The sequence below is a fragment of the Tachypleus tridentatus genome, chromosome 6 (genome assembly GCF_004210375.1).
Source record: "Tachypleus tridentatus isolate NWPU-2018 chromosome 6, ASM421037v1, whole genome shotgun sequence".
Classification (NCBI taxonomy): domain Eukaryota; kingdom Metazoa; phylum Arthropoda; class Merostomata; order Xiphosura; family Limulidae; genus Tachypleus; species Tachypleus tridentatus.
The window spans coordinates 43,314,490-43,338,089 of record NC_134830.1 but is presented as its reverse complement, the minus strand read 5'-3'; the positions used below and the strand labels follow the sequence as shown (position 1 = coordinate 43,338,089).

General features: G+C 37.2%; 1 protein-coding gene and 1 long non-coding RNA gene across 3 annotated transcripts in view; one reads left to right on the top strand and one right to left on the bottom strand.

Moving 5' to 3' along the window:
* The window catches only part of LOC143252344 (homeobox protein six1-like), a 43,640-nt gene extending 32,619 nt beyond the window's left edge, over nt 1-11,021 (bottom strand). Inside the window, exon 1 of the mRNA XM_076504330.1 lies at nt 7,188-11,021. Within this exon, the coding sequence (XP_076360445.1) occupies nt 7,188-7,864 (677 nt within the window). The 5' untranslated portion in view covers nt 7,865-11,021. The remainder of the gene's footprint in view (nt 1-7,187) is intronic.
* LOC143252347 (uncharacterized) overlaps nt 1-22,448 on the top strand; it is a 50,161-nt gene extending 27,713 nt beyond the window's left edge. Inside the window, exons 2-3 of one of the 2 annotated variants that reach the window (XR_013028947.1) lie at nt 19,562-20,687; nt 22,271-22,448. This is a non-coding gene — a long non-coding RNA (uncharacterized LOC143252347). Of the gene's footprint in view, nt 1-19,558; nt 20,688-22,270 lie in introns of both variants that reach the window. The other variant, XR_013028946.1, reaches the window with a different exon arrangement.
* Nucleotides 22,449-23,600: the final 1,152 nt, after the last annotated feature.

The window sequence follows — 23,600 nt, the reverse complement described above, 5'->3', positions numbered from 1 at the left end:
CAATACAGAAATCTGAGATTCGATTCTCCGCTGTGGACAGAACGCAGATAGCCGATTGTGGAGATCTGCGCTTAGAACCAACAATAACAATCAGATTTTGCTATTGTCATGAACTGCTTGGAGGAATATGGCTGGAAACTTGACCAATGACTGTTTTCTTACCATTATAAATCATCGTGGTATAACTTTATGCTTTATATATAAAAGGTATAAAGTTTACAATTTAAGTACAAATTATATCAAACAGCAACATGCTATAAGCTGTTTAACATGTTAATATTATATTCTGATTAAAATAAGCAACCGATATCGAACAGAAGCAGAAAAACTCTGTAATTAATATAGTTAATTTAATATACTGTTCTGACTTGTACGTAATGCTTATGACGTAACCACACTACTGGTGTTGTCTACGGTTGTAATCCCAATAATATTTCACCATTTAAAAGGAGATGAAATAGATGGACTACTATCCAGAAATTACTCCAGTATTTTAAACTTTAATAATCCAGTTGCTGGTCCATATAAATTTCATATGAAAATAAATCTTAAGTAAGAATATTTTTGTCTCTGTATTATTTTAACAACATGCACATCGTCTGCTAGTGTTCATAGCTATTTGCTAAAGACAGTTGTTGTTTTCTTTCCTAAACTCGTTGTCATTTTATACGCTGTAATTATTAAAGTGTGATATATATTTGAATAGCTGGTCATTAAGTTTGGCCAGTACTAATAGGAAAACAAAACATATCGTAAACTTCATTACTTGTTGCCTTTTATTACTTTACTATAGAATTACAGACAGGACCTAGAGTTTATTCGTAGAGTTAGGTCGTCAACAGTTTAAGGATTATTCATATTTACTCACATTGACAATTGACCTGTTAAACAATACAATATTTAGAAATAAGATCTCTGAATTGTATTGTTAATATAATCAATCATAGTAATGTGACCTGTTTTAGGGAAAAGCTAAAAGTTACAAATCATTCGTGACGACGAGAAACCCACTTGAAGTAAAAATGCATCCTCAAGAAGGCTGGTATGGATATTAAAAGTTTAATTAAAATATAGTACACAACAACGTTTCGACCTGCTTAGGTCATCTTCAGGTTCACAAAGAAAGTTTGAGAATACAGGTCACAAATCAATATGTGCACTAAAAGTGGCCCCTATTCAACTTCAGGCAGTCACACAAACATTTCTAGAATAACATCTTTATTTCTACATACAAAATTAAACCGATTTCGTGGTGTGGTAGGAGGTGACCTAAAATTCCGAACTGTAGTAAAATAGCCATAAATCTTCAATGAAACTGGTATACGCAAGGGTTTCTCTCCTCTTTCAAGGAGTAATGAAAATGGATGAACATCTGTCTGACAAGATAGTTTGACTTTTTCAAAACTATACCATCGAAGTATATTAAAAGTAACAATCAAAAAGTAATAATACATCTGCCACTTGGAAATATTATGACCGCACCTCGCTGCTAACAGACTGAGGAAAAGACAATTGGATAAAGTGTGGAATGCAATAGACGTGAAACTGTTTCATCAGTGGGCAACTCTTTCATATAAAATCATCCGAAAACTGTTTATATAGTAAACAAGCTGGGAAGTTTAGGTTTAGTATTTCTCAGAGGACAAACTGGTCAGATGATTCGCGTTTCACCAGTGAATGTTTTCATCATTTTCTGTACTAACTGATGGAATAAACTTATGGATAAAATCATATGGATTAATTAACCCAGTCGATGTTGTTACGAAAGAGCAAACAGTCAAAGATAGTACAATCATGTGAGAAACGTGCCAGTAGGTATAGTCTTTTAACTGCTTAAAAAAAAAAAGCTAACAACCTGCTGTATGCACCTCAACCTTGGCATTGGTCATGATTTATCTACACAGTTGTATGTCCATCCTCATGGATGAGAGCTTTCCCAAGACGATAACACTGTTAGTTTCGTTCTTCTATTATCCGAAATTATTTCAAGCTGATTTATTTTAGAGTAAAACCACGTTTGAATACCTGCCGTGTGTTCGTGAGAGTGACTTCAGTTGCTTTTCTTGACTAACACAGTTACCGAAACTAAATCATTTGAAACATACCTGGCATTAACTTGAATGTTACATTCGTTACCACAGCCTTCTGCCACTATCAGTGAAACAAGTGAAGAACTTAATTATTAACGAATGATTTGTCATACAGCAAAACCATATGGAGCTATCTCTTGTGTTCACTGTAGGGAATCGAACATTGAATTGTAGCGACGAAGTCCGTAAACTTACCACTGCCCCACTGGGAAACTTTTAACAAATGATTTGATTTAATAAGAGAATTTTTTTGGGATTCATATATGCCTGATCCAGAGTAGCACAATGGAAAATGATGGTACCATTCGATATAATTAAAAAGGTCAGCCGATACCTGTGTTATTCCCTTTGGCAGTCGTTTACATTAATTATTAACTAACACGTGGTAAATCATTTCACATATCTAACGACATAATCATTCTCAGTATAGTAATATCTATTACAAATAAATTATACCGATGTTTCTTTACTGAACCAAATTTAAACATAAATACTCAAACTCAATGGAGTAATACATGTCCACAATATGCCATAACAGAAGCAATCACACATTAAAGTAACCAAATCAACACTCACATTAACACAAGATAATATGATCAAAACACTTATAGTTTTGAAATAGGTGTTTACATTTATTTATCGTCTCTGTGGTATAACAATGTAGAAGCAATAGAGATAAAAACAAAAGCATGTAATGTTTACGAACGATTTATCCCAATTAACTAAGATTAATAACCCATTATTATTTTTCCCGTTTAACATCAGCCTTAAAGTTAAGTATACAATAAAACGACTTCACGTTTCACGGTTGTTATATCAGTCATACAAGTTTATTTGCAAATTATCATTCGTGTTTTGTAAAATATGTTATTTCTTGTCGTTCCCCCCTGGGATAGCGGGTAAGTCTTCAGATTTTCAACGCAAAAATTAAGGGTTCGATTCCTCTCTGTGGACACAGCATATACCACGATGTGTCTTTGCTATAATAAAAGACACACATGCGCACATTTCTTGTCATACGAACGAACAGATAGCAAAAAAAAAAAAAAGTTAAATATGTTAACATTTGTAAAACTGCATTTATTGGTGTTAGACACTATACAAATTCGCAAGTGTACGACACACAGCAGTCATGAAATTATACGACATATAATAGTCGTTCTTTTGTAGGAACGTTAGTAGTCACGAAATTTATTATTAATCTAACAATAAACTACGTAGCTATACTACATTTCTATTTTATTGTACTGTAGAACTTTTATGCATTAGTTGTGAATATAACGCACGTGTTCAGCATACTTGTAGGCACACTACATGTACAAACATCTGTGTAAACCTTCCTGGCAAAACGTCAACAATTTTCTTTGTATTATAGCAGTATACACAAGAAGGGCGTCTGGTGTAACATGATCTTAACCGCTCATTCAATGAGACCGCCTCTTATGTATGAAGTATTGTATTAATCTTTTACACTACACGCATAAAACCAATATATGATCTGTTTGGTTAAAGCTGTCATTTCAAGTTAGCTAGGTCTCATACTCAGAAAGTGGTCGTAAGTTTGATTTAAAATTCTAGTCCAAAGTTACGCAAGGGCCATTTACGCATATCCATCCGGAATATTCAACTGATATTATGGATGGAAGGCAGCTTGCAAACGAAACCCATCTTGCTTTTACGCTACCTTAATAAAGTGGGTTTTGATGATTACTCTTATATCGCACTCGCGGCAAGAAAACGCAGGGCAGCTTAGTGACGGCGGGACACAAGTCATGAATCCTCGATTATGTCACGCCTGGCTCTATAAATTGATTATAAGTTTGACACTGACGTTTCAGAGGTTTGATCCCTACACAGATCTAAATAAACATTACTATTAAATAGCGTTCATAGGTACGTGAAAATTAATTCAACAGAAACCTTAAACTGTTTAAAATCTATAAAAACCTGATGGAAACAGTCAATTTTGAGAACGTCAGATTTCTACACATATTGTACCCACAAAACGAGATGACCACTACAGTTTTTATTGTAATCACCTGACTCGTTCGTGGCCTCATATGGTGAGGTGGTTGGGTCGGGGTTCGAATTCTCGTCCCACCAAACAATCCCGCCCATTCTGCCGTGGGGGCGTTATAATGTACGATCAATCCCACTATTAGTTGGTAAAGAGTAGCCCAAGAGTTGACGTTGAGTAGTGATGACTACCAAATTATGGACTGCTAGTGCAGACAGCACTTGTGTAGCTTTGCGCGAAATTTAAAAAAAAAACAAACCAAAGTTTATTATAAAATAAGAAAAAAACCCTCTGCCTGTCTGTCTCTTTCTCAAAAATATACCTGTAAGTAATAGCATCTCCAGTTAGAACCACGAATTTCTGTTTGTTTTTGCATGTTGTTCTTTGAGCGTATTTGAATACTTTGAGCAGTAAGAGGGTTTCTTAAATGTGGGCATTTTTGACATTAATGTTGTAAATGCGCAAAGGGGAGGTTTTAGAATTTTGAAAGCTAGGGCTTTCACAGTCTCACAAAAATAGGCAAACAAAAATGTTAAATTGCGACCGAAATTATTGGTATTCCATGAAAGAACACATATAATTCCACATATAATTCCACACATAATTTAATTTAAACTCACCACAGTTTGCTTGTTTTCCCAGTAAAAACCTTTTTATCAACAGATGTCTGTTAACACACATTTGCCTTCCCCCGGGTCCTCCGCAGAGAACCCGTGGACCGACCATTTCCTTGTGAATCCGCCAGAGGTGAATGTTATCAGAATTATTATTATAGGTTATGTGGTTGCTCTCTACTCTAAAGTTGCTTTATCAAGCGCTGTAGTTGGACTTAAATGCTGGACGTACCTTTAAAGTGTGTTTGACTATACAAATTAAAATAACAAAGTTTCGTGTTGCCTTTGTGAGTTTTGTCGAGTTTTAAACCAAGATACATTTCTATAAGAACTCTTTCTTAAACAAATGCATTATAGTATCCCACGCTTCAAGACAAAATTGAAATACCACCAAGTATCCCGTCTTGTAGTGTACGTCTTACTTCTTGTGCATTTAAAATATTTTTTTACGAAATTCTGTACTATACGCATACAACGGACGTAGGCGATCTGCGTAACGTTACATTTTCAAGTTACAGCGACTACAGTCGCTGAATTTCGCCTTCACTGTTTAGTTTTAGAATGATAATTTTTGTAACTCTCGACCGCAATGTTTTGTCAATCATAAAGCCTAAATTATTTTTCGTTGCTTTCCAGTACTTCTGTTTGTTATCGTATTTCAATATTTGATGCATTTTGCGAGTGGTCTGAATTCCGTTTTGGTTATGAGGTTTTTGTTTCTTGTTTGTTTGTTTTTGTGCCCACAAAGTCTAAAGTCTGTAAGTTCAACTACGAAAGGAAAATTATTTGAAAAAGTGCTATCTTCAATCTCTTTTACACATATGTAACGTTTCACCTCCCACTAGTACAGCGGTATGTGTACTGAATTACATCGCTAAAATCAGGGGTTCGATTCCCGTCGGTGGGTTCAGCAGATAGCTCGATGTGGCTTTGAGGCTCAGCGGTATGTCTGCGGACTTACAATGCTAAAAATCGGGTTTCGATACCTCTGGTGGGCAGAGCACAGATAGCCCATCGTGTAGCTTTGTACTTAATTCAAAAGAACAACAATGTAACGTGTTTTTTTAACATGCAGGTTAAAAACAATTTAATAGGTAAATTTACGAGGTAAAATTGTAAAGTTACGTTTCGTTTATTGGCGCTACCAATTTTACTATTGTTTGTTTTTTAGGAATTTCACATATTCAAGTTATTTAGCACACAGAGACATGTATACAGGATTACCAATCCTCGACTTCTGGAAGAAGTGTTCACTAAAACAATATATTTTGTGACATTCTCTGCTCATTTCATGGTATTATACAGAAGTTACAGCACGATACGCCACCAACAAAGCCTTTACTTAAATGCATAATACTCTCCCAGTCAAAATTCACTATTTTATATTTCTGTATCGTATTGTACCTCTCTCGGTATTAACATAACCCATAACTTGACTGTCCTCTGCATGTTGAAAACGCCAGTATAGATGCGGAGCCGAAATGCAACCAAGACTGTTATGGTTGATTTATCGTTCAGTGTAGAAAAAATCAAACCGGCAAACCGCTCAAATGTGTGCAAGCAATTGGTTGAAACGTGCGGAATGTAAAGTTCCAGAACGAAGACAAAAACAAAAGAAAAAAAAAACGGTTTAGGTAACTCTGAAGTGTCATTAAGTCTGCTCATTAACGAAGATACTAATTAGGCTTCAAACACGCGCTTAAAAAATGACAACGACAATAACTAACTGGATGATAAAGTTGAACTAGCACAATAAAACAAAACAATATAGTTTTCATTTTTTTATACATTTATAAAAATAGCATTATCAAGATAAACTAGTTTTGCAAGTTATGCCCCACCCTCCGTTACAAAAAGCAATCAAATCGCTGAATCCAATCGGGATTTCGTTTATTGTATGAGATCACTGTACCGGCACTTGATTAATTTGTAATAAATAACTATATATCAAATTAACTATACACTCTGATATTTCGAACTATTTTTTAATGGAGATAACTGACAAGTACTACAATTTTCAACAGTGTTTTGGAAAACTGTCATAACCTGAGCCACTGTCAGTTAAGAACGTCATAATATCTAAGGTGATCACAAAGGTTAGCTCGCTTTATATGGTACCTAATAATTTCAAAGTTACGTAAAACTGGATTCTGTGAATGATAGATTTTGAAACACATAAACATAAGGACCACTGTTGTATTTTATTCAAATAATACCATAGAATGCAAAGAGTAATTCTGAATAAAAGATAAAAGTATTTTCTTATATTAGCATGTATATAGTACAAGATTTGTAAAACCTCTGCTCTTGTGATAATAGCCAGCTTCCGTAAGAAACTACAATATCGTGTTCGAAATACTTGATGGATAAGTGATACAATTAGATAAAGGAGATACAAAAACAATTATTTACCGAAAACCTTGAATATTATTAGCTCTCTATACAGTGGTAAATAAATGTACTAACCTGTCTTTTGCTTCCGCTGCCCTATCCCTCTGTCGGCGGTTTTTGAACCAGTTACTGACTTGCGTGGTTGTAAGTCCTGTAGCTTCAGCGAGCTCCCGTTTCTCTCGAGGGGAGGGGTAAGGATTATGCGCGTACCACTCTCGAAGTATGTTTCGGGACTTCTCCTTAAAGCAGTAACTGGTTTCTTCTCCATCCCAGATGGTTCGCGGAAGGGGAAATTTCCTACGAATGCGATATTTCCCGACTGCTCCCAGTGGCCGGCCGCGGATCCGCTCAGCTTCGATGTAATGCGCCTTAAGCCACAGAGCTTGTAACTTAGGGTGGGAAGCTGGCGTAAAGTTATGGCTCTCTAAAATACGATACAATTCCTTGAAGTTATTTCGATGAAAGGCCACGAGAGCTCTTGCTTTCAATACACTCTCATTCTTCTGGAGATGTTCACAAGCAGGGAGTGACCAGAGGAAACGACCCAAACGGTCTATGTTCCCCGACTGCTGCAGGACTTCACAGACACAAGCAACCTGTTCCTGTGTGAAGCCAAACGATGGTATAACGGGAGCTGGAGACGCCGGACTGGCATTGGGACAGCTCGCGTGAGGTGAAACCCCACCGCCGTTTATGGAGAGGGCAGCAGGCTGCAGTGGAGATATCCCGTCGTTCATAAGTCCCAGAATCATCGATTAACCACACACAAACACACACTAACACATGACCACACTCATTTTTTAAGTAATCAGTATGGACAGATGATAAGATTTAACATTAAATTGGTTACAGACGTGAAGGCTTAAGAATTAAACTTATTTAACTCACTCGTTCTTTATACGAATTTCTTTATCTCGCATTTACTATCCAGCTCGCTGAGGATGATCAGCCCACACACACACAGAACTACAAGGTAGGCTATGATAATACAAAGTAGGCCGACTATACTCGCTACCTCGGAGGACTGGAGCTCGTATTCAAGTTCTGTCGAATCCTAACCAATCAGGAACGACTATATTCTTAAACATGTCAGTCATTTCCGATACATCCCGCCTTAATGATGACATCAGAGCAATAAACACGCCTTTTAACGTGCTCAAGCTGGACGCATAGTGGGTTATCTAGGTAATCTTTTAACTCCTCACGACACACATACACACATGAGACTGCTTTATAATTTGTTGATTATAATTCACAAATTGTTCATCAGCGATGAGAGAGCGAGAAAATTGTAAATAATTATTGTATTTGCATATTGCATAAAATAAAAAATAATGAGATCTTTGGGCTATTCTTTATTATTTTGTGAGGTCATTGGAAAAGTATTTGCGGTATCATTATTGTGTAGTTGAAATATGCACACACGTGTTGCGAAGGCATGTTAAGTTGCGTCTATTTTAAAGCTGACGTATCTGTTTAAATTACTTGCGCATTCATTAATAGTGTCCGGATTTAATTTAGTCTGTGTAAAAGAAGTTTGGCGTTTGGTGATACTTCTCTGAGTGCAATAAGTAAAAATCAGATACCTAATAGATGAAAACTTCATGAGTAAATTATTTAATAAAATCACACAATATCAACTCAGGATATACTACGTGCAATATCACTTTGTAAAGCACAAAAGATTTGAAAAAAAAGTTCTATTTTAAAAGTCGAAAACGAAATATTTGTTTAAAGTACAAATTTACACAATGGCCTATCTATGCTCTGCTCGTCGCAGATTCGTAGTGTAATAAGTTCTCAAACTTACCGCTGAGACTCCAGGGAGTATTAGGAATATAAGAAAAACTTTCGTGAGGTACAATTTATCTGTAGTTCAAATTATATCACATTTCAGGTTTTCATACGGCCTCGATATACACAGAAGTTGTAACATCTTTAACTCTTGTACTAACTAAAACTTATACCTTAATCTTAGAATTTCTTATTATAAAATGACTGCGTTTTGCAGAGACGTGGTTGGTATATATTCCAACCAAATTCTTTACTAAATCTTACCACAATTAAACGCTTTTCTTTAGCATAATACCTATTTCAGAACGACAACAATACTTAGTAAAGCTTTATGTCACTTTTAACAAAGAATAGAACCAGTTAACACTGGTTTCATAAAGAAACGTCATCGTTGTCGTATATTTGTTTTGAATTTCGCGCAAAGCTACTCCGAGGGCTATCTGCGCTAGCCATCCCTAATTTAGCAGTGTAAGACTAGAGAGAAGGCAGCTAGTCATCACCACCAACCGCCAACTCTTGGGCTACTCTTTTACCAACGAATAGTGGGATTGACCATCACATTATAACGCCCCCACAGCTATAAGGGCGAGCATGTTTGGCGCGACGGGGATGCAAACCCGCGACCCTCAGATTACGAGTCGATTTCCTAAACCACTTAGCCATGCCGGGCCTCGTTGTCGTAAAGAAAGATGCAAACGTTTCATACTGTGTGATTTGTGAAAATACTTTATCTATCATCGCCAGTTCTGAAACAAAGAACAAATTTTCATTCGAAAACACTGTTCACAAAAACAGCACGAGACTTATTTATACACAAACCATAATGAATTGAAAATATAATTTTTAAGTCACGCAAATATGTCTGTCTGTGATCCATATAAGTTCCTAAGAAGTTCTGTGAAGTTTTTTTAAGGTCCGGCATGGCCAGGTCGGTTGAGGCGTGTGACTCCTAATCTGACGGTTGCGGGTTTGCATCCCCATTGCACCAAACATGCTCGACTTTTCAGCCATGGGGGCGTTATAATGTGACGATGAATCCCACTATTCCTTGGTAAAAGAGTAGCCCAAGAATTGGCGGTGGGAGGTGATGACTAGCCGCCTTCCCTCTAGTCTCACACTGCTAAATGAGGGGGCGGCTAGCGCAGATAGCCCTCGAGTAGCTTTGAGCGAAATTAAAAAACAAACAAGTTTTTTATTGACGTAAACTACCAGAACATGTAAAATCATTTTTAAAGTAAATAAAAGCAAAACTTCCTTGAATATACGTTTCGTTATGACCACTTGAAGTACAATATCAAAGTCGTAATTAGTTTCTTACTTAAAACGAAATTTCAATTTGTTTAACCAGTTTTAAAAACTCAAACGTGAATTTTGGAGGTTGTTTATGCACAACAGTGGTATCGACTGGCGTTTAAACCTTAAAGTGTTCGCTTCAAATGTAGCATGTAGCAAGTGTTCACTTTCCGTATTACAGGTAGAAGCTTTATGGAATTAGTACAAGTGGTGCATGACTAGTTGCAACTGGGTGAATATATACCAGGTGTTACACACGTTTTCAATACACATCAAGAGAAAGATTACCTACCGATAAAAAAAAAAAAAAAAATAAACGCAATGCATTTTAGGTGCAAGATAACGTCTTTTAGGTTGGAACTCACATTTAAGAAACTGCAGTAGAATGTCAAAATTGAAAACGATACAACACAGGATAATGAATCAAGGCGTTAAGTTCATATTCAAAGGTCATAGGGTAACTTATAGCGTATTGAAGTTAGCCTAATGAATCAAGTAAGACAAAATAGATATGTAGTAACACAAAGTTAATACATTTATGTTAAACTCAAATGTACTATAAACAATCGTTGAATAAAGCTTAGGATGGTTACCTGAAATATTCATGTTGTAAAACTCAAAAAACGGTTAATATCGTCGAGCGTAGGGCAAAATTTTTTAAATAGTTTAGTCTGTAAAATAACATTATCTGGCGGTTTGCTTGCTTTGGAAATTTGAGCAAAGTTGCACGAGTTATTTGGTCCAGCTGTTATTAATTTTCACCTGATACACTAGAGGGAATGGCAGTAGTGAACAACGTAAACTCTAACGATAAAGTTACTCCAATCGAATTGTGGGATCTGCCCGTCACTTTCATAAAATAGCAATGGCCCCAAAGTGTGGAGCACGTTCCTTCGGTAACAGAACATGCGTAGTGGAGTTTCAGGTTCATTGTATCGCACACTAACCACTAGACTACGCCCTGCCTATGATCTGATAGAAACTATAATGGTGAAGTAAGAAATGAAAAAAAGATATATTATTAAAGAGAATTTACAGCGATAACTCACTTAAGGCTGTATATAGGGTTAACCTAAACCTACTAAACGTTATATAACCATACCTTATAAGCCATCCAAAACACACTGTAACCAGCCTAGAAAAAAAAAATCACAAAATTTTGCAATATGCAGTAAAACGTTACCCAATGCGATATGAAATAATACGTTACGAATATAAAGACGTAGCGTATGAACAAGGATACAAGACGATGAACTGATGAATGGCCATATAGCAGAATAATAGGAAGAGATTAATTCAATTAGAAAATGAAAAACGACACAAAAACCTTGATGATCTCATGAGGGATATTCAAACACAAACCTTCTTGTAAATATATGGTAAAAAATCAAGATAAACTTTTTTATTGGCATTTGTAAAAGTAAAACAACCAGGCTATCACCTACAATTTCAAGCGTCTTCTGGAAACAGCAAAATAATTCATAAAATATTCTTAATTTGTTACGATGTGAAATACAATAGTGAAGCTGAAACGTTTTCTGACGTTCTTATTATGGAATACTTTTAACACATTTTTTAAAACACTTGTTATTGTAGAAACAAGCATCGCTAGTGTGTAAATAAATGTTATAGAAACCACTAGGTTATTACATTACAATGAAACAGGCGTGATTCGTATATACACAATCCAGCCAAGAAATTAGCAAGCCTATTATTTAAATGCTTTTAGGGACCCTCACAATATTTGATTGGCAAACAGGAAACGGAACATGTTACACTTGACTACTGCACAGCATGCATAAAATAAGTTGGTTTCTGTTTTTCTCCGTCTTTATTAAGATGGAGAAAGTTAAAGAGGCGACCAGCTTCGAAGGAGATATCAATCAATATGGTGATACCACATTGTTGTTTGAACCAGTTAGAAAAACCACATTACTGTTTGAACTAATTAGGTGATAGCACAGAAAAAACAAAGTAGGTGACTCGAATATTGAAGGCCTGGCATGGCCAGGTGGGTTAAGGCGTTCGACTCGTAATCTGAGGGTAGCGGGTTCGAATCCCCGTCGCACCAAACATGCTCGCCCTTTCAGCTGTGGGGGCGTTATAATGTGACGGTCAATCCCTCTATTCGTTGGTAAAAGAGTAGCCCAAGAGTGGGTGGTGATGACTAGTTGCCTTCCCTCTAGTCTTACACTGCTAAATTAGGGACAGCTAGCGCAGATAGCCCTCTTTGCGCGAAATTCAAACAAACAAATAAACGAATATTGGACGGAGACCATCCCAGAAGTATATGCAGCATGCAGAAGGATGAACAATAACATCCAAGCAAGACAACTTGTACTAGAAAGAAACTGCTCTGAGACAGGGGTTGGTGGGATTTATCAAGGCAGATTACATCAACCCTGGACTAGGATCCATCCGTTTCATGAAGAATAATGGACAAGAAGCTATTATTCCATGCGCAAACCCTCATTCTCAGCTACCAATAGAATGGTGCACCTATGATATGTAAGATCTAGTGGGATTGGGGTGATGATCAGAGGGAATGTTCCATACGTTCAAAAGAACTACAATACACATGGTTTTACACGGATAAAAGAGTCGATGTATTTAAAAACTCTTGTGTGTTGTTTCCTCTGTACTAGCTACTTGCTATACGTTGATGAATCACATGGGGTATGTTTATCTGTTATGAATTGGATCAAATGGAATTGTTTGTTTTTGAATTTCGCACAAAGCTACTCGAGGGCTATCTGTGCTAGCCGTCCCTAATTTAGCAGTGTAAGACTAGAGGGAAGGCAGCTAGTCATCACCACCCACCGCCAACTCTTGGGCTACTCTTTTACCAACGAATAGTGGGATTGACCGTCACATTATAACGCCCCCACGGCTGGGAGGGAGAGCATGTTTGGCGCGACTCGGGCGCGAACCCGCGACCCTCAGATTACGAAGCGCACGCCTTAACGCGCTAGGCCATGCCAGGCCCACTTTGCTATCTGAAAACACACACAGTTGGTTATATTTGATTTTAAGGGCCCGGTCACATCAAACATGCTCGCCCTTTCAGCCGTGGGGGTGTCATAATGGAACGGTCAATCCCACTATTTGTTGGTAAAAGAGTAGCCCAAGAGTTTGCGGTGGGTGGTGATGACTAGCTGCCTTCCTCTAGTCTTACACTGCTAAATTAGGGACGGCTAGCACAGATAGCATTCGAGTAGCTTTGTGCGAAATTCCAATAACCAAACCAATAACCAAGTTAGCAAAGCCACATCGGGTTATCTGCTGAGTCCACTTGGAATTGTCAAACTACATATCAAGAATGTTTGGACATTCTATCAGACCAAGTCCAACCTTTGATGTTCTATTTTATTCTTAAAATGACAGGTATTGAGATGATAATCGCATTATTCATCATTATGATTATGGTTAATTTGAAGAACATGACAAGGTATTTTACCATCTTCTTGACCACCGCAACCCTCAGATCTCAACTTATTTGAGGATCCGTGAAATTCATTTGCTTTCAGTTCCCAAAATCTTAAAGACAATATTATTTGAGGAATGGGTGAAAATCGAACATAGTGTGCTGAATTTATATCATGATGGATAAAGTTTATAATCAAGAAATGCAGTTTTGAGGAAGTTATTAGAACCGTGAATCACTTCTTTTGGGTCTGGCAATTTATACTAGAGTGATTTATTGAGTCTATTTTGATGATAATTCTTTGTTTTATTTTAATTATCTTGCTACTGAGATATTTGTGGATTCTAATCAAATGTAAGTACATATTTTGAGAACACATATAACTTATGTTAGCAGGGATTGAAAACTACGGACGAGATGAGGAAATGACTTAATAGTGTTATAAGGACTAAGACCTCTTGTAAGTTATACCTGCAAAGATAAATTGATAATTGACAAATGTATATGACAGATCTTACCAACTGCATCTTTACCACTTGTAGTTATCTTACAAATTCAGGCGCACAGGACAGTAAAGATGAATATGGTAGTTAAAATCAGATCAGATAATCCAAATTTAATTTGGATTGTCTTTATCACTATGGAACTTCTGGGTGTTTGTTAACAGCCCAGGCAGGAGGATCAGTCACCAACGACCATAAAGAGCTGTAATACTATCGTACATAGTAATAAATAGTCTCTCTGTCATTCTGAGTATGTTTAGAGTATTCAGGAGCTTTCCAGCCTTGCAAGGCACTATGACAATGCTTTGATACCTTATCAATGTTGACGTTGCTGAAGAACTAGATAAGATTATGTATCATAACGCTTCTTACTATTCTGCTCCTGATTTTTCTGGTGATCATCACATTTATCAGGATGAGGATCTTCCTCAAATTGATGGCAATTACAAAATAGTAGTTTTCTGACAGCAGATACCTCTCTGTATCACTGTTTCACAATGGTGTTGAGGTGAGATGGAATAACCTTTTCCAATTAAAAAAAGCATAGGAGGACTTTGACATTTAATTCGAATACTTAAGCATGTTTTCTCCTCGAAATAATGGAGTATATGATACAATGTATGGTATCTAGTGCTTGATAGATGATATACTGTCTGACACCTTGCGTCTGATACCTTATAATGTTTGAGAAGCAGCTTCACGACTTGGATATATATGTCATGGGGTTGCACCTTATACTGAGCCATATGGAAAAGCAAGTGATTCATAGAGCCAAAATAAAATCTCGAAGATTAGAGCCCCATGAAAACACAACAACGTTTGAGATTGTAAAAGGAGATTGCTTAGGAAAACATTTTCACCAATCACATTAAAATATACTCATCAAGACGTTTATCTTTACCTGAAACGTAAGCCCATAAAGCACCACATTGGTCACAGAAAAGTTTCATCTCTGATAGTGCAGCTCAAAACGGTCATACTGAACAATACACTAAAGTAGAGGGAGCCTGCATCAGTTGTGACTGCATATGCAAACGCTGCTCTGAAATAACGATAACCTCCATGGTCCAACATTAACGTTTCCTTGACTGAATCATTCACCATCTTATCTTCTTTAGCAAAGTGCTGAAGAGTGTCAAGTGGCGCAGTCACCATGACTTCCTATAATTTTAATTATCATGAACGAAGAATTTTCCGCTTTAACTGTGCTTTTGCTAATAATTGGATGATTCAGAGGAGTCAATAGCAAATTATAGCTACAGCTACTCTGCCAATCTTAAATGAGTATATCCTTCTCCCACAAGCAGAGAGTATGACCACAAGCAGAAATGGATGCTGCAGTCATCTTGCACCCACTGTTATAGTAGTTGATTTAATAATCATTAACATGGTATCAGATGGTACGTGCTTTTAATATATGGACGTAGGATTAATGTTCTAGTGAATATTGAACATTTAGGAACTAGCTTGGCTTGTGTATCAAGCACCTATAGTAAACCTACTATTGTGACTACTTAGTACAAACTTTTTGGTATGTACTGAAGAAATTATACTATATGACGTTTTATCGATAAACTATCCATTGCAAACCTTCACTGGGTCCGATAAAAGTGAATTCTCTGCACATTAAATGGGAAAGGGGTAATGATTTATTCAATTGTGCAATCGATACAGCCAAGTGTATTTTTGTCATCCGCTGATAAGATAGGATCAAGGAACAAAATACACATCCTTCTTTTGCTGTAAAGCCTGCCTAGCATGACCAGGTGGCAAAGGCGCCCGACTAGTAACCTGAAAGTCGAGGGTTTGAATTCCCGTCACATCAAATATGTTCGCTCTTGCAGCCGTGGGGACGTTATAATGTAATGTCAATCCCACTATTCGTTGGTAAAAGGGTAGCTCAAGAGTTGGCGGTGGGTGGTGTTGGCTAGTTGCCTTCCCCCTAGTTTTACACTGCTAAATTAGGGACATCTAGCACAGATAGCCCTTGTGTAGTTTTGCGCAAAATTCAAAAACAAACAAACTGTATTTACATAAACATCTTCCTGATGAAGTGATAGCTGTGCTGGTCTGTAAGTTGCTTTATAACAATTCAACCTGAGAGCTGAATAAGATGACGTAAACAGATTCAAACAAGCCAAGTGAGAGCCATTTAAAATTAATATATTGCTTTTCAGGCACTTGAAGTGTTTAGTTAATGATTCTACTAACAATCTGAATTTAGAAGAAAGACTTTTACTCAATAAATTGCTTAGGAAACTGTGAGGTCAGACAGTAGTCATAATCAGAAACATCAAGACGTTGTTGCAAAATAACTTCGTTATCACAAATGATGTTTCTAAGAAATAAATAAAGAACGATAAGATTGTCTGTGGACTCCAACTAGGTAACGCTGTGGTATGCACTGACGCTTTTCGGGTCTTCTTACTAATTGTATGATGTGGGGTTTATCATTTCTGTCGTGGCCGTCGTGGCGATCCCTCGAGGTCGATGATGATGGTCCTCCAAGTTCATGCATGTGTCTGGAGATGGCTAATGAAGCCAATCCTTGTTGCACAGGTCTTCTGGCAGTAAGGACAGGTCAGTTCAGAAGAAAGGAGAGGTTTCAGTAGTAGCTGGAGTTGTTTCATCTTCTTTCTCTTCTCTTCAAAACGTTGTCTTCTTGATTACTCAAAGAATTCTGCTCCCTGATGGATAAGGGATTTCCAGGTGATTCGGTCGTGAGCGAGAGGTTCCCAGTTGTTAACATCAATGTGGCAGGCATTCTTTAACCGCTTCTTCTGTCCTCTTCTCATTCATTTCCATTTTTCAGTTGACCATACATTGTTTTGGAAGTCGGCTGTCATCCATTCGGATCATGTAGCCTGTCCATCGGAGCCGGCTCTTGATAATGGTGGTTTCAATGCTGCTGATCTTGGCTTCTTCGAGAACGCTGGGGTTGGTTCTATATTCCTACCATTTGATCTTCAAGATACTCAGGAGGCACATTTAGTAGAAGCGTTCCAGCTGGTTCAGGTGTCGATGATATACCATTTATGTAGGTCTTACATTACTAAAGTAGCTGCTAAGTATCAGAAATATGTATGACATGATTGTATATTGTATAATGACTACAAGAGTAGGACTTCATTGTACTATCAAAGACAACACCACTGAAACATTGAAAGATTACTTTATCAGGTGGAAGCGCATCTTTATCCAATTAATCTCTAGATAAGAGAACATGTAATTAAAATGAACCATATAAATAATGGCAACTCGGATTGTGGGTAGATACTACTAATCACCAGTAAAAGGCATAGGAAAGAGCAGCTGTAGGATTTTTATGTAGTTTGGATCTTTTTATTCTTTTCTTTTTTCATACAGCAAGGTGAAACATGACCAACACAAACGGACAAATATTCTTCTGATGTGTCGAACTCCTGGTTCTTGAATAGTCAGTTACAAGTGCTGGATAGTATACTGTATCATTAGCATGTGGTAGCCAGTATATGACGCATAGAAGTCCTCGGAGCTATAAGGCAAGAGACACACTTGGGATTTTAAATATATCCAATCTGAAGCACTGGAGTCTCAGATGCTGGTCTTATGAAGTCTACTAAATTAAACACTTACAGATGCTTGTTCAGCATCCACCGAACACAACCACCCAGTTTTTGCTAACTGAATGTATAACATTCCTGTGACTGGAGAGCCTGAATACTTTCACTGTTAGTTCATTGATGAAGTCATAAATCTTGTGAAACGTCTGCCAGTTGCACTGATGGAAAGACGACTGTGAGGTTAACGATACAAAGACTACTGTGAGGTTAACGATACAAAAGACTACTGTGAGGTTAACGATACAAAAGACTACTGTGAGGTTAACGATATCTCTCATATACACCAAAATGATGCTGCTGTTACAAATGGCAGTTTTATGTCAAGAGCCTGACATGAAGAAAATTATAAATAAAATAAAGGCACGATAAATTAATTTGTTAAACAAAAGAAACAAAGTTCTCATACAAAGAAAAAAAACCCATCCACTCAGCTAAATAATGCTATAGCTAAAGACTGTAATATAGAAAACGTTGTAGAGATCAGACTTAACTACTTCATCAGGAGCGAGCATCAGGGAGCATTAACAAATTAATAAATCAGCATTATTAAAGTTTCATTGAAGAATGAATATTGCTAATAGTAGTAGATGTCTGTCGTTCCATCTTATTTCCCAACCTTGAAGGATTATGTATGATTTGTATATCCCAGATCTTCCAAAATGTCATCAATCATGAAGAGAACACTGAATAGACTTCATTGATTGGATATAGTCACTTGTAGTCACGTTGTGTGTAGTAAAACTCCAACTGATGTATTACCGAAATGACCTTTGCCATTTGTTTAGCAACGCTTATAAGTTAACTTTTTCAAGCTCCAGGAACACAGCTATCTGAAATTGTTTTATATACTTTACAACTACCCGATACGGTTGACTTGAAATTCAGTTAGTACGATCAAGTGTTGTGACCGTTTAATGAATTTGTTTTCTTTGTTCTCACCAACCAGTAATCGTTTTCCAAACAATTAAAATTGTGTTTATTTAAAAACAACCAATCCTCCCATTTAGTGATGCATCTCAATAATTATAAAGGTGCACGGTTCGTTTGGTGGGCCATGTTGTACTCAAAGTGTGTTCCAGTGCTTGTTACATTCTGATGGTGTATAATAAAGCAAACATTGTAATCGAATTGTAAAACTCGATTTGAGATGTGAGAATTAAATGCCAAGGGAAGAAAACATATAAAGTGAGAAAAATTATAGGTGTTCATTAATAGCAGAAGCATCATCACACATCAAATACTTAATACAGTTTTAACAATACAAATAGACTAGAAGGTTTTTAAAAATTGGTGAGGTGGCCGTAAGATTGAGGGCTTACAACACTAAAATGCGAGACTCTATTCCCGCAATGAATATAGTTTAAACAAACAAATGTCGCCCGACATGGCCAGGTGGTTAAGGCACTCGACTCGTAGTCCAAAGGTCGCAGGTTCGAATCCATGCCACACCAAACATGCTCGCCTTTTCAGTCGTGGGGATGTTATAATGTTTCGGTCAATCCCACTATTCGTTGGTAAAAGAGTAGCCCAAGAGTTGGCGGTGGGTGGTGATGACTAGCCGTCTTCCGTCTAGTCTTACACTGCTAAATTAGGGACGGCTAGTGCAAATAGCTCTCGAGTAGCTTTGCGCGAAGTTCAAAACAAATCAAACCAAGCAAATCTAATAATAAAAACTGCTTAAAGTGATTAAAAGTTCACACATATATATATACATGTGTGTGTGTGCGTGTATGTGAAGAAGACGTTTGAGTGTGCATGTAAACTAATTGAAGGTATGGAAAACAGAAAAACACATTATTTTACTCATTTTTTTATTTTTTTATTTTTCAGTAGATGATTGATGTAAACACGTGTATCCCCCCAGGAGAGACATCTACACGTAGAACAGCTAAGCACGAGAGACGTGGGATTACGTGTCACTGACTTTCTCTCAAGAATTTAGTACCAGGCTGAGTCGGGGTACACTAACGGTGCAATCACTGTGGAGAAATTTGAGAAAGAAGCGGGGGTGTGGTAGAAAAGGAAGACGGGGCCCATAAGGCTTCACTCTATTTCCGTCTGTCTGTCGTCCATGTCTTTTCCCAGCGTTCATGCATAACCCACGTAAACTACTGACTTAACGGCATCATCTTACTCTATCATAACCTTCTGTCATCCCCCTTGGACAGCTGTCTTCTGAGCTCTGAGAGTATCAGATTTCTGGACGGGGTGTAGAATTTTAGTGTGTGTGTGTTGTTGTTTTTTCGTTCTTTCTTTCTGACTTTTAGTTCAGTCGCACCATCCATACGTTCCTTTCGCATTAACTTATTTATTAAACAAATAGGCTAAAATCTTATTATTGTCCTGTCTATCCTCCAGTTGCACTGTCTGTGGAATCACACCACTAGAAACCGGCTTTCGATACCCGTGGTGGGGAGATGATTGATAGCCCATTGTGCAGCTTGGAGCTTAATTCAAAATTTTAAAACAATTTCCTGTCTATCAACTGTATTATACTTATACGAGAAAAAGAAAGTAAAGGCGTGATCGTAATATAAATTATAAGTATACCCAAAAAAACCTGTGGCCTTTGAACTGGCTCGGCATGGCCAGGTGAATAAAGCACTCGACTCGTAATCTGAGGGTCGCGGGTTCGAATCCCCGTCACACCAAACATGCTCGCCCTTTCAGCCGTGGGGGCGTTATAAGGTGACGATCAATTCCACTATTCGTTAGTAAAAGAGTAGCCCAAGAGTTGGCGGTGGGTGGTGATGACTAGCTGCCTTACCTATAGTCTTACACTGCTAAATTATGGATGGCTAGTGCAGATGGCCCTCGAGTAACTTTGCGCAAAATTCAAAACAAACCAAACCATGCGCATGCCACTAGGACAACCACGAGTGAGAAACGTGGAATCGCATTTCGATGATAATATCAATCCAGTTTGTGTTGCCACAAAACATAAACAGTAGTTGTTCAAGTAAATTTCTAGTTTCTATAACTGTGTATTTCTAAGAAAAATTTTAGTGAAAGTGTGTAAATAATATTGATTTATTAGTAAGTTCTGTTGGTCTATCCAGGTATGAGGGGGCGTTATGTAGTAATTATCGTATCCGGATTTGAAATCCAAGAGTCCAAGGCACAAGACAATTTCACTGAATCCGCTCCATGCTTTCGGTAGCACAGGTGCGTTATAAAAGTGGTGCTCAGTCCTTTTCTTGCTTCAGAAAAGTGAAAACAAGCTTTTATTAGTGGCGGGTAGTTTTCAGTCAATGCCCGATACTGGCTAGTAGTTCAAAATTTGAAACCTTTGGAGTTCTTGGCCGTTTATCTCACCTATTCTATGAAATAATGTTCGGGTTAAAACTAGTATATTAAGTATTACTGATATAATGAAAACTTCTCGGTCAGTTAGTGGTCAATGACGTAGCATGGGCCTGAAAGACCCCTGGGGCAAGATTTTTTTTTTACCACCATCTTTTCTCCCACAACTGTATAAATGTCGAATACTTTTATTTGTTATTTATTCTCCTATATTTTCAACCACTCCCACTTTATCGTTCGGCATCAAAATCTGTTTACTTTTGGAAAGAGTGAAAGTTTGTAATTAATCACCACCCCCTTTTGTTTTGAACATTCGCTTAACACTTCACACCAGTAAATACATTCAGAATAAAACTTTTAAACCCTACAATAGGGATGAATTATATTGTTAACGAATAGTTTCAACGCACAGTAGAAATAATGTTAATAAAAAATTATATTCAACAATATCGCGTCTAAGGTTTACGCATTGGCTGAAAATAGCCTTTAGCAATAATGTCAGCTGAGCGTCGGTGCTTTCTTTCAGTTCTAGCACACAGAGAAATCAAAGTACACGAAGGGTTAACTCGTTCGAAGCGGGCAATGTTGCTATTATTTAGTTCGTAGATAATGAGGCCCTTTCTGACTCTTAACACTGCATACTATAATAATATTTTAAGCATGTAACGTTCATGAATTAAAAACAAGTAAACGTGTCATCTATCAAATCTTTATCTTAACGCTTAATATTTAACAGGCAAATATCTACTAAAAGTATACAATATTGTAGAAAAAGTTATAAATTGTATAGGTTACTATCGTCACAATAGCATTTTGTAAACGTATTGATCACGCGTCTTACCGACAGAGGCTCGCCATGGCCAGATGGTTAAGCCACTCGACTCGTAATCCGAGGGCCGTGGGTTCGAATCCCCGTCACACCAAACATGCTCGCTCTTTCAGCCGTGGAGGCGTTATAACGTGGCGGTAAATCCCAATCTCTGGTAAAAGAGTAGCCCAAGAGTTGGCGGTGGATGGTGATGACTAATTGCCTTCCCTCTAGTCTTACACTGCTAAATTAGGGACGGCTAGCGCAGATAGCCCTCGTGTAGTTTTGCGCAAAATTAAAAACAAATTAATATTATTAATTTTTCATTTTTTATACATAAAACTTGCATACGTTTCTGTATGCACTTTGCACATGTGTGTCTTCCATCCACATGGTCATTAGTATCAAAATTATTACTGTTATTATTACAGGAAAGAGCTACACAACGAGCTGTCTGCAATTTGTCCACTGCGGGACCCGAACTTGGATATCTAACGTTCTAAGTCCGTGAGCCTACCGCTGACCCACCTGATGAACTATTAAAACAGTAGTTAAAAAGATATTTTCTTGTATAACACATATTTCATGTGAGAAATATAACATATCTTATTTTTATATGTTTGTCTACTCATTCCAAATATTTAGTTTTCACATTCGTTAGTCTCTGTATTTACGTAAATTCTTGGAGAGATCACTGCGTTGGGACAAAGTAGTATAATGTCACGTGATAAATCCTAGATGGAACAGTACCATGTACGTGAATAACATAAGGGAAACTACGGAAATTAAAAATAAGAGAAACGTGAGCTTTATACTATCTTATTATACTAACTAGGACGCTTGCTATAATATTATAACAGTTCGAAAGATCTGCAAGATTACATTAGTCCGAAATAAGTTACACTAAAACTTCCCGCCTCTTCTAATAGTTGAGCTAATACGTAGAGTAACGGTATGTTTTGCCAATTACCATTCCGTGATATATTTCGACATTTTATATTTTCATAGTTTTGAACAAATTAAAATTAACAAACGAAAAAATTCAAGGTACTGCATTACAGATGTATAAGTAATAGAACAGCTGGGCCTCGTTGTTTGTTTAAAAAACCACGCCCCTTGACTCGATAGAATTCAGCTGTTCCACTACACTACTGATATTTTGTTTCGAAAATGTTGAGTCGTACAAACCGTAAACATCATGGTTTAATACATTTAACATATCTATATTCATATCTTAAAAATGTTAGTAGTCTGGGATTTCTCAGGAATTCTGAATTTTAACAAAACCTCTCTGTATTCGAAGTAAGTTAACTGTTCGCATTCCCTAGTGTTAGCTGTTAGTAGATTGTTATCTAAACCGTTCGAAAAAGAGTACATTACGACTCAATTGTACTCGAGTGATAAAACAACCTCACAGCAAGTTCAAAAAGCTGACGTTCACTTTACTCGCACAGCGATAATATTCATTGAAAATACATAAATATTCTCATGGTATCATGTCTAAACGACAACTATAGGAAAATTATTTTCAATGCATGATTCTAGCTCTTAAGGAGCTATGTTCCGAAGTAACTTTCGTGATTGTAGAAAGGCCCAGCATGGAAATCTAAACTTTGTTCAACAAGTACAAGGAGGAAGGGTCCACTGAAACCTTTTCAAAATGTCGACCACGCTGTCTGAAGCTACTCTCAAAGAAAAACTTTCATAACTTCACTTTTAATCGGTTCGCTTCGAAATTATGGCTGCCACACTCATTAACAA